Here is a 12,974-nt window from a genome sequence, read left to right as displayed (position 1 = left end):
TTGTGAACGTCGATTTACGCTTCGTTTTGTATTCCGTGCGTGTAAACGTTGGATAACATCCTTCAGTGAGATTCTGTTTACATTCGAAGTCGCGCCCAAGTATCGACACAACTTGTTCAGGAGTGTATATAACGGATAGTGATAGAGGAATATAATTTAATCACGAAATACCTACACCTTATGAGGATTATATGGGTTCATGGAGGACAAGTGATCGGATGCAGCAAGTGTAATTAGAGTGATACAGTGATACTGTTCGATCGTATCGATCGATAGGAAGAGAGATGGTGACAATTAACCATATCGCGAGGCAGTGTCACGTGGTGTACGGCTAAGTGGCACGTGGCTGTGTCTCGTTTAAATGCGTTTTAGGGTGACGCAGGAAGCATCTCTTAGTTTTCTGCAGCAGATTACCAGAAGTCAACGCGGAAGCCGATTACTGCAGTACCGTAAACACATTGTACGGTAGAGTGTACGTAAATCATTAGACGAAACAATCTCTTTGAAATTGTATTTAATTCCATTGGAACACCTAAATGTTGTTTAATTGGATGATTAACGAACTGAGAGGAATATAGTCGAATGGTATCGTCGGTGAAAAACATGTGTCTTTCAGGAAAATAGTGGATAATTAATTCGGTTACTAATTAGTCGCTGACCAAAGTGACAAATACGGGTGGTTGACGAACTGGTTGGTTCGGCGGATTTGCTGATTAAACTCGCCATCGGATGACCTGGTAGTGTTCGGATGAAAGGGCGGGCTAATGAGACCGGGGAGACGCCTCGAAAGCTTCTCGTAAGAACGCGGTAGATACCGGAAGGACGGACGGAAAGTATCGGCAAGATTGGCAATTTCCATCGAGAGTGGATAGAAAAAAGATGTGGGTCACTTGAAGTATATGAACAAGTGCAACCGGTTTCTCTTAGCTATTATCGAGCAGTGCGTATGGTCAAAAGTCTGGGATAATAGTGATGTGAGAATTTTGAAAAAATTAAATGAGTTTTATCGTGAGATTATAAAAAGTGAAGAAAGGTGATTTAAACATAGTGTCCGAAAAATGAATTGTTAAGAATATTTCAAGTTTGAAATGAATTTCCAATATAAGGATTAAATGTATGTAAATTTCTCGAAGTCGATCTATCGCCTCGATTTATGGTGATCGAACTGATCTAGGTATCTATAAATTCTAATAGATTGGATTATTGGAAACGTTTGAAGCTTGTGCCCCAACGTTACACGAAGAAAATATATGTACATCCGTTAAAGAGAAGCTATTTCCTCGATTTACGTTCCAGCGTGGAAATATAATTATAAAAGATGATCGACGTGATTTGTGTGTCTATAAATCGGATTATCGGAACTGGATAAATTGGATTCTTGTTGAAACATAAATCTCCTAAAAACCATCTATTTCCCCGACATACGTTCCGCTATAAAAACATAATTATAAAAAGTGACAAAAGCGATTTAGGTATCTATAAATTTCATTAGATTGGATTACTCGATCTAATCGAGTCTGTGATCCAAAGATACACGAAAAAGATACGAATTGTCTTATGAAGGATTTATTTCCTCGATCTACATTATCCAGTTATAATTATAAAGTGTAATCAAAGTGATTCTATCTGTCTGTAAATCCGTGCATTAAACTGGATTAAAACGAAAGAAGAAGAAAACCTAAATCTCCAAAGAGTGACTTATATTGTTAATTTTTAAGCAAAGGATCAATCCAAAATAGAAAAATTCTGATAATAGCGATATTTCTGATCAAGCCCAAAAATCAAAGTTTCAATAATCTGGAATCACGAATAAAGAGCGGAGGAAACGTTCGAGACGGTATTACATCTCGCCACCTCGATCCAAACGATCCGAATGTCCCCGCCCATCGAACGTTTCGACGTTCGGTGTCGACCACGAATTGCTGGAAGAATTCGAAGGAGCCTTTGAAATTCTAGGACGAGATCGGAAAAGAGCAAGAGGATAAACGGGAGGAGAGGAAGTGTAATCTAGTAAGGTGGAAACTCGCCAAGTGGTAAAGAAGTGCGAGGTGTCCTGGATCGAGGCTATCCAGGTGTCCCAATCGGTTGGATTAACAGTCGCAGGGTGCAAATTACAAGACGCGAGTGGTTCCCTCGAGGGACGACCGGTCTGCGCGGAGACATTTCTCAGATGTCGAGCGAACGATGAAGCACTCGAGGCGAGCGAGTGGCTCGAGTGTCACTTCGATGGCGAGCGATTCGTGTTCCAGGTGCAAGGGGATGTGTCCGACGAAAATGCGGCTCGCGCTACTGCTGCTCTGCTCTCTGTTCGGGACAGGTGAGAAAACGTCTCTACTTCTTTCTAAGAATTCGCTTAACACTTATGGGCAGAAGTTTGTAGAATTAATCGGAGTCGGAACTGGGGCTACAGAGTTAATTCCTATTTTGGGTGAAATTTTAGCTCATTCTTTCTTATTTTAGAGGTCATTAACAATTTAATATATTGTTATTACTAGTCTGTGGATTTTTATTCATTTGTGGAAAATTTGAAGGCACAAAAATACACAGAATGCACGTAACGCGCAAAAATATAAAATGTGTGAATATATTATTCCTTACAGTATTTAGTACGTGAAAGAATTAGTACGTGAAGAAAAGAATACTACTTAGGTACCGTTCTTTAAATTACGTTTATAAACATATGAATCTGCGTAAATATCTGCAGTCTAATTATTACTGTCTGATAATAGAGAAGGAGCGGAAGATCTATCACTTGCAGTGGATATAAATAGCATTGCAATGGTATTATTATGAGACGACAGTATTGAAATAAAGAAAATTAGAATCACGATTGTAGAATTATTTTTCTATTCAGTCTATGATGTAGATTTTTAAATCTATTATAATATCTATAATAGTGACTAATAGTAGTATGTGGATAATAGATTGTGGATCAATGAAAGCAATTAGGTTATACCGGTATCGGAGTGAAATTTTAATTCTGATATTGACACTAGAACTGAACAAAGCATGGGCAAAATGATCAATTGAAGAGATTTTTGAAATAGATAATATTTTGTAAAATATTTGGATAAAAGCTTGTTTTCCTCGTTGTATTGTGTATTTTCTTGTATACCTTTCATTTTAATTTCACAATAAATTTAATTTCAATTTAATTTGGTTTGGTACAAATTTCATACTTTAGTTGTGAGCAGTTCTATTGTTAATTGTAAATTAAAAGATCGATGGAACGCGCGTATGATATTTCATTGTTTTGCTTTAGATATTGCGCTAATGCAGGAAATAGCTAAAGCAGTACACCACTGTTCACAAGTCGCAGAACATATACAATACTACGTTTACGATAGAGATAAATGAGAATGCTCTGGTTAGGAAATGAAGTACACACTTGTTAGTCGTGTGTTCGGATAATATTAGGAAACGTAAATTGTGTTTCTATTTTACCGATTATTTTTTCGTTTTACGGATTTCCAAGCATTCGTGAATACGTATACACATTATTAACTTGTTTGAATATTTAAAATTATAAAGATTTCTATACTACAATTCAGTTTATTCAAAATGACTGTCTTTTTTTTCTCCTGTATCTTTTTACATTCGGAATTTTTTTGAGTACTTACTTACGAGAATATTTTCTCAAATGAAAGAAATCAAATCCAATTAAATCACAAATTAAAGCTTGTTTCGAAATCAGCAAATTTTGAGAAAATTTTCGATGTAAGACTGGAATCTGGAAGCAGGTTCTTCATATTTTTCTGCGAACTAGGAAATTTCGCAGCGATTGAGTACAAAATGATGTGGTTTAAATTCTTCCCTGTTTCTTGCTTTCTGTTGAATACAAAAGGCTGATGGGCTGGTAGACAAATTCATCGAGGGCCATAAATTTCCGTTTCTTCTTAACGCTTTAATCTCTGATGCCCGGCAGGGAATTTAATCTTCGCCTAGGATAATTGAAACTTTTTCACGGGTTTTCGCCTGCTGTTTACCGGCTATCTGACCGGATAGCCGAACGGTTGGTAAATTGAATCGCGTTTTTCGTTCAGACTTTGGCTTTGAGACGCTTAATTGCTACGGCGAGATTCAACCAGCTCTGAGAAATATAGCTGACCGCTATATTCACCCGCAACGAAACATCCTTGATCCCTTGGCGCTACTCCTGTTGGAGAAATCGTTTATTTTAGGGTGACTGGCAACCGAGGGGCGGAAGTTATTAACGAATGTAGACACGAGGATGATTCACGGGACAAGATTCTTCCATTTGGCCAGCCATCTGTTGGATTCTATATAACGTAGTTTTGAACGTAGTGTTGGGTCTGAAAATATGCGAAATGGATGATAGTCTAGATATTTGTGATCTTGAACAGAATTTTTGCGGCACAGGTGTTAAGTTGGGAAATATCGAACTGATCAGAACCTTTAGGATGAAGGTGTTAACTTTGTGAAATGTGAAAAATAGCCGACAGCTGAGTGTTCTTGGATTCAGATATCGGGATTTGGGTTGGTATTATATATATAACAATTCGTAGGATAAATAATTTTAATTTTATTATTATAATTTCAATTTTCTCGAAAACAGAGCGTGCAATGAAAAATTACATTTTTTATTTTCCATTTAATTTTGCACGTATAATCGTTCCTCTGCTGTTTGTAATATGATTACGGAGACACCCTGTAAGTGAGTAATTCCAGCTGAACCATGGAAGAAAATCAATATCATTTCATCAGTAATACAAATATTCAGAAAACTCAATTATAAAATGGAACACTGTGCCTACTAGAATAAAAATCAAAAGATTAATAGGAAATAATGAGAAGTACTTTAATTTAATCCATGATTCCAAATTTTTATTTTATTCTGTGTCAATAATTCTATTATATCTTCGTTCGGAAAGTAAATGGACGAATTGCAACGAAATATTATATTACAATACTGACGAAAAAATAGATTTTTCATTGATATAGTGTATCATAACAGAAATTGACAGTTTTCAGTGTATTAACCACATGTTCATCAATTTCAACGTTTGTCGACATGTAACGTTAGAGTTTAATTAAATATACGTCAAAGTGAAATTTTCAGATCGGAATTGATACAATTTCTGTCATCTGGATGTTTACTGGGATAACATTGATCATAAGAGCGTATTTGCGTTCAAATTCTAGAATATTTTATAGTGAATTATGTATTGAGATGAATGACACTCTCTGCTTTTTTCACCATACTTTATACACTCGGTGAATCCGAAATTTTTTGTTGTATACGTAGGTAGTTACGAGAATACTTTAAATATTTTTATGAATTTCGAGTGTGACATATACCTTTTGAAAATGACGTTTATCGAGCATACCAATGGCTGCTACACAATGTCTAAACACTGACATTGTTTTGCATATGTATTGGATTCCATAGAAAGCATCTTCTGAGAAGAGATGTTGAGAAGAGGCGATTAGTTCAATATACTTTCAAATATTTCCTGACATTTGTAATATCTATTCTTTGATATTCTGTGTCGTTACATGGAGAACAAATTATATTTACATTTGAAAAAATTAAATCGACCCATTTCAAATTGTTGTCTTTATTAAATTTCAATTTCATACTTATGAAAATGCATGGTTCTGTTGTTAGGATCAATATCCAGATTAAATGATGCACGTGAAACGTGAAATTCATAGCAATGTCCCCCTTAATTAAAACGTCGCATTTAAAATATCTAGTAAATTTAATTAAAAATATTATTGTTCCTTTCATCGTTTTATTATCTTAATAATGGCTTATACAGCTATACAGCTTATGCATTCATTGAAAATTGAAAATTATATAGAATGCACGTATGAAAGATATATGAAATACCTAAAGCACAATACCAGTAATATTTGGTAATATTTTGTAAAACAATTTTCTATCGAGATTCTATATTTTTAATTATGTTCTCAGAAACATGAATTTGCACAAAAATTTGAATACAGCTTAAAAAGTAAAAAAAAAAAAAATGGAAAATTTAAACTATTTCGACGTATTAAAAAAAATGTAAAGAAATTCTAAATAGAATATATTAATTAAGGAGCGTACTGTATTCGCCATCATTTTATTTAATTCGTTGTCATTTTGAAGATGCAAAAACTAAATAACATGCGTGAAATGCAAATTTCGCCCCAAATGCAACGATTACAACGAACTTTTCTAATTCGAGCTATTCGACGCGAACGTTTTCAGACGCAATCGCCTTCTCTCAACTCGTACAGAAGAGCGAGTTGAAAATCGTGGGCCAGGCTTTAAAAGCATTCCGTGGACTAACCGCGGCACTTGTTAAATAATGAGTCCGGTAATCGTCGTTTATAACGTAACGTTTCAGCCGCGCGTTTCTGTAATTTTCATTCACGTCGGATGATAAATATGAACGGAAATATATTTACAAGTGAATCGCGAGATGTTTCGACGAACGACTGGTGATAGCGAAAGAGCGTGGATTGGCAGGGCGACTGAAATCCCGTGTAATAAATATTTCAGCTAGCTAAATATTTTACTATATTTCACCTACGCAATTCGTTGTTTGACGAAACGAGGCGTACCAGGTGCAATTTTGCTTTTTATCAGGGTGATATTTGTTCCACGTGTTGTAAAACTCAAACGCATGATATTTTGATTGAAATCATAATTGCAAGTACATATAGAAATCCCAAGCGAATCGCGTAAAGTTTAACAGGTAATTACATTTTGAAAAATATCTTCCTTTTCATTAAGATTTTATTCTTGCATCGATCTATTTGGCTCATTAGCAGCCACGTTAATTTACAGAAGGCTGCAAAGCAAATGAAGAATTCTAATATGTTTCGAGAACTTCAATAGACCTGATTTCGAATTTATAATCAGAATCACTTGTTTAGAATTTTTTTTAATTTGGTACAATCTTCCAGTAGACAATAGTAGTAGTACGGTGGAATTTACGATAATGACATCCACTGCAGCTCACATTGATCTTAAATTTTCAGAAGGAAATTCTTTCTAATTTCTTCATGCAAATAATACCTTCAAGTTCATCCTTGAATTTAAATTTAAATCTTTTTTTCAGCTGAATTTTAAGCTTTTATGGTCAAATATTTTTAACCTCGTTGCAAGAGCTTTCTGTTTAATCTTGAGTTTTCAAGCTCAAAGGTTTGTTCAAGCTCTCCACGAATATGTGAATAGTCTTCAGTTTGACTTGAAGCTTCCGAGTGTTCCTTTATTTCCTATTTAAATGTGTGCTTTAAATATTAAATATATTTGCTTAAGTTTAGACACAAGTGATTTTGAAATAATTGTATTTGTTCCCTCTTATTTATTCATAGCTTTTGCTATTTTTTAAAATTAATTCAACATGACTTTTACATATGTTTGTGTATTTTAGAACGCAACACGTTTCGTCATTTGTCACGATCCGTTGTTTACACCTAGTTACCTGTTATTTTTAACAGGAGTACCTGTTTGCTTTAGCCGTTGTTACATCTGAGTGTAACAAATTACGCAAATTAGCATGATGTGCGTACCATGTTCTGAACTCTCTCATCATTTCCATTTATATTCCTGAATTGCATCCTTAGAGTTGAATCTGTGTTCTTTCGTTCGTTGTTATAATATTTTTTACTTACAATTTATGGACTTAGAAATAATTCGCGAACTACAAAATTTTGCAATCCAATTAAAGAAATTTCATTTCTATTCGTAATTTTGCCAAGTTTGGTATAGATTCCAAAGATTGGTATATTTTCGTGAAATAATAATTTTATAGTGTTATCTTTCAGGACTTAAATTTCACAATATTTTTACACCATCCAAAAATTTAATATCGATATTTATGTGAAATAGCAACTTTAATATTTCCTTGTATGATTGTTTCGCAAGTAAGAGTAGAATACTTTCGTGAAATATGTACTAACTTCACTTAATTTCTTTTGACAGTTAAGATCTTTCAGACATTATATCGTGCATATTTTTCTCTATTTATAAATGATACAAAAAATTACAAATATGTAATAATTTAATAATTCAGATCGAAGTTTAAATTAAGTGTAATTTCTTGCACTTATTTTATTAAAGATCCCAGCTTTTTTTCGATGTTAGCAAATATTAAAGTGAAATATGTTTCTACGCGCAAATCCTTTACAACTGTAAAGGAATGATGGCAAATGGGAAATCGACTCGTGGCTTCGAAACACCGGAAACGTTGTTATACTGAGTCGCGTAGTGAACAAAGGGTACGTTGCGAATAAATTCGTGAAACACGACACGGAAAGAAAAGAGGAAGAAAAAAAAAACAAAGGACGAAATGAAGCGAAAGTAGCGTACGCCGTTGAAATGGAGGAGGGAAATCAATTTATAGAGGAGAATTTAATGTGTCGTCACAAGCAACGTTGGATCATGAAGTTGGCGAACAAGGTTTCGAACTCGTTATTGAACTCATTACTGGCTTAATTAAGGAAGAAAAGTCCAGGTTAATTTTGAGCATATTCCCGTTACGTAAAATTGGAAAGGAAAGTTGTACTCGACGTATCATTCGCACATCTCGTCTGGTTAAAATCGTATTTCATTAATTTTTCACATCAATGTGAATATTTTCCAATTTGAAATGTGACTAAATTATGGAAAATCGTTTGTGAATAGTATAAAAAAAATGAAATGCTTTATTTTACGTTAGAGGAAAGTATTTCCTTCCTCTTTTAATGTAAACAGCAAGTATTTGTCCTTATCCGATAAGCTGTGTATATTAATCCCGTGTCTCTTGGACGGAAATTCAAATTTTATTCATGGACTACGTGATATATACAATCTTAGTTGTCAAAATATTCTCCTTTATTCAAAAAAGTCATCTGAAATTACACGAACATCGACAGTCTTCCAAAGCTGATGTAAAAGGATAGAATACTTAAATTTAAGATAATCATCAGAAATGAATAAATATAAAGGGATTGAATTAACTTATCCGCTTAATATTGTACCAACTATCTAATATTATCCATTTCACTCTTGAAGGTGCAGCTGATCCATGCGAAATACATTCACATTGAAAATTCCACGCTTCAATGCGAATGAGCACGCGAATTTCGTTGTCTCTGCAAATATTTCGTTGCTTTTGCCTCTACAAATCATTTATAGGTGCGTAACCTTTTCTCTCGAGACAAAAATTGCAAAGAATTTTTGTTTCCATCGTTTGAAAGGAATTTCTCGAATGGGGGCAGAATTGGTCGTTTGCGCGATTCCTTGCTATCGGTGAAATGGGAACTGCTTAGCTAGCGTTTCTACAGGAGAAGTTAAATGACGTTGAGTTGAAAGCGCGAGGATTCTGATTTCCTCTTTGAAAATCTTGTTCGAATCTCGTTGAGACATAATTTGAAACATATATACATGTACTGCCACTCATGAGTATTCACACATTTCTAATGACCTGTGATAATAGTAAGCAGGTGAATTTTAGCAAAATCTATAAACTGTAATAATTGAATCAATATGAATTAGTAACTAGAAACAACACTCACTACCTTTTTATGGAATTAAAATATTTTATATGGACATTGAACTAATACATTTTACTATTTACGCTGTATATTATTATATACACTTCCAATTTATTCGTAAGTTTTTGTACTTCTGAATGGTAGTGTACATGTAAAATTCTAATTCCACAAAATTCTTTATCCGTAACAAATGGCTGACATTTCATGAAAACTATACATATAATGTTTTGGAATGTGTCTAGAAACATGTATTTCAATCAATCTAAGATTTGAACGTTAAATTAATATATACACTTATCGTTACTTGAATTAAGGCAGATAGTTGTACATTCGAAATTTAGAAAACGAATACTGACGAATCTGTCTCGCGAGTGCTTAGAAGTGCTCGTCATTAGTCACCTTGAATGCAAATCTGCTGAATGTAAATCAGGCAATATATCAAGTAGATAGGTGACCAGATTGATTTATTGGTCCTCTGTTATTGAGCTCCCTAAGGAGAGGAAGTGATAACGCCTTCTAAAGATATCATAGCTTCGACAACGTGTATCGATCGTAACTTGTGTTTGAGAATCTTATGATCGCTATAAATGTTTTTGCCGTTCATGATTCTTCCATGCTAGAAGGTCTTTGACAATTAAATGTTGGATTGTAGACTGATTTTAATGATCATATTTGATAATAAAATTTGATAATACAACAACAATCTGATCACGTGTATATCTATTTGACAAAACAATTTAAACAGCTCGATAATATTTATTGTTATAACATTAATTAAACCCTTGGTTCTATTTACAAAACCTCAGCATTATCGTCTGAACTGATTTGTTGCCATCAGATGTATTCAAACAATTTTCCTTACACATGATTTTCAAATAAAATTAATCTTTCATTCCGAACGAGTCACAGTAGTAACTAACCAAACATAGCTAACTATCAGTCTTAAAGGAACAGAAGTAGGAACTGACTTTGAAAATTCTAATTTATTTACTCTACATATTATACGTATGGTATATAACCCCATAACACATAAATTTTCCCTATACGAGTACGTCCTCTTCAAACAGAATTAATTGCTCATCCTCGACTAGTAACAAAAGTAACTAATCGAACGTGACTAACTAACAACCTTAAAAAGGCCTTAAAGTAACGAAAGAAGGAAACGTAATTGGCTTTGAGGATTCCAGGTGTTTTATTTATTTCATTCACCACACGTATGCTATGTAATTCCTACCTATCGATTTTCTTTATGTAAGATCTTCAAACAGAACCAATCTCCCACCCTCCATGCAGCAACAAATAATAAGCCAAACAGGTCGAAATATCCACCTCAATACCGTGAGAAACGAACGACGCAGTCTTTGTAGACTCCGTTCTATTTACCCTATCGATATAATACACATACGATGTATAATTCGAAAACGACGGCGTACGGAAACGATCTTGCTCCTGTGATCGGGAAATCGATGGCTCCTTAGGAGAGCAGTAGCGACTGGAATAAATCAGACTGCATCTGGTCGTAAACAGCCGCAGCGAAAGGAAGGATGGAACCGCGAAACGTTTTCATCGGTAGCGTGGCAGAGAGTGGCGCGGCGAAGGGCGGAAAGGGGTGACGGCATGATGGAGGTTGTGCAGAAAGGGAAGAACCGGCTGAGAAGCGGAAAAGAAGCTGCCTGCACACACAGAATGCTTCGGTGTGCACGCGAAGAAGGCCGGAGATTATGCAAACGGCAGCCAATTCGATTGAAGTGCACCGCAAATAACTGCAGTTTTAACCCATTCGACTAAATGCGTTCATGGACCGCATAAGGGTTGCCACCCATTAGAATATCCAGCGACGGAATCAGCGTAGTCCCGAGGTCACGCGACTGAAGCGCAGCAGCTTGGTGTCGGCTCTTTCATTAAGTTTGCATTATCAGACCAACCCAATGATTTACGGATTACGAGCTTCTTTGAACATTGTCACCAGTGAGCTTTAATTCGTGCGTGATCTCCAGGGTACTGGATCTAACCGTCAATATTTGGTATGCTTTTAAGTCTGCTTTCTGGTTTTCGAGTCTTTAGTTTAAGGAGTGATAGTGGCATTAATAATAATTGTTCCTAAATAAATAATTGTGTGTGAGTGAGATGAATGTGGGTCACTGGAAATATTAGATATTAAGGATAGTAGAAGTACTTCAAGTATTTAATGCGAGATATCGAATATACGGAGACTTCAAAGGGCATCATTTCTGTTTTTAGTTTCAGAGATGATGTTACAAATAGCTGATAAATAATGTCTGAGTAAGGTAAACGTAGATTATCGGAAATGTTAAGCATACCGGGTATTTGAAGTTTTCCACGCCAATTCTCTCATCTCGTGGTGAAACGTTCGGTTCCCACAAAAACTGTAACCAACTAATTTCATCTTATCTGAAACAGAAAGTCTCGATCATGAGTAATCGTGCTCGTAACGAGTACGAGATAATTTTTCATGTCCGGATGCACCGCAAGAAAAATTGCAGCGGATTCTCTCTGAAATCGATCAGAGTAAGCTGACCGATGGATTCACGACGGAACGCGATCAATCACTTCGTAGTGATCCGCCTGCGAGGTAAATGAGCTTCCCACTCTTTCCCATGATCAAGCAAGAAAATAAAGACCGAAGGACAAGCATGGAATCGTTCGACCTCTGACTAACGAACCTCCGATAAAATTGATTAAGATACGTTTGACTGTAGATTCGATCGGCTATTTTGTCAAGACTTATGTGACTACTTCCAATGCAATGCAGCACTTACTTTGGTCTTGGTATTCTAGTAAAATTCAAATAGTGTGAAATTATTACTAGACTGTGGATTTTTTATGCATTTATAGGAAATCTGAAGGTTCAACAACGCACAGAATGTATGTAATTTGCAAAAATACATAGGATGTCCAAAATATAGTACTTTCTGCAATATTTAGTAGATAAAACAATTTTCTACCTAGGTTACACTTCTTTAAGTATATTTATTAAGATATGTCGCTATTACATTAATCAGAGGTGATAAGAAATTAGGATGTAAGAGTATTTTGATACTTATACAAAATATAATTAACCTAAGTATAATGAAAACACAATGAAAGAATAAAATCGAGTTGACATCATTTTATTTGTAACTATTTTCTATGAAATGTATGTTTTCGCTTAATATTCTTTTCATGCTATCTTCTTTTCTAACATTATTATTTTATAATCTTATAAAGTACGAAGAAATTAAAGTACCTAGCCGTAGCATTACGATAGGTACGTATACAAATTTCCTTTCTCACAAATTTTCTTTATATGGAATCCTATCTATTCAGCCCTCTTTCCGCCCCCTAGAAATACAACTAGAAAAAACACACAGATAGTAGTGCTCTCTACTCGTCGTTAAAGCACGTTTCATTTCAAACATATCGCTTTTCGTTTCTCTATGTTTTATTTCGAGATACTTTTTACTTATTCGTGAACGTCTAAA

The 12,974-nt window shown here is 34.9% G+C and overlaps 1 protein-coding gene across 1 annotated transcript in view; it reads left to right on the top strand.

Annotated features, from left to right (window-relative positions):
• Positions 1-942: 942 nt before the first annotated feature.
• LOC138187660 (uncharacterized) overlaps positions 943-12,974 on the top strand; it is a 92,137-nt gene continuing 80,105 nt past the window's right edge. Inside the window, exon 1 of the mRNA XM_069128653.1 lies at positions 943-2,317. Within this exon, the coding sequence (XP_068984754.1) occupies positions 2,185-2,317 (133 nt within the window). The 5' untranslated portion in view covers positions 943-2,184. The remainder of the gene's footprint in view (positions 2,318-12,974) is intronic.

The sequence above is a fragment of the Bombus flavifrons genome, chromosome 15 (genome assembly GCF_040668555.2).
Source record: "Bombus flavifrons isolate JBK064 chromosome 15, iyBomFlav1_principal, whole genome shotgun sequence".
NCBI classification, from domain to species: domain Eukaryota; kingdom Metazoa; phylum Arthropoda; class Insecta; order Hymenoptera; family Apidae; genus Bombus; species Bombus flavifrons.
Note: the sequence above shows the minus strand (reverse complement) of the source record. Positions and strands in the feature narration are given on the sequence as shown.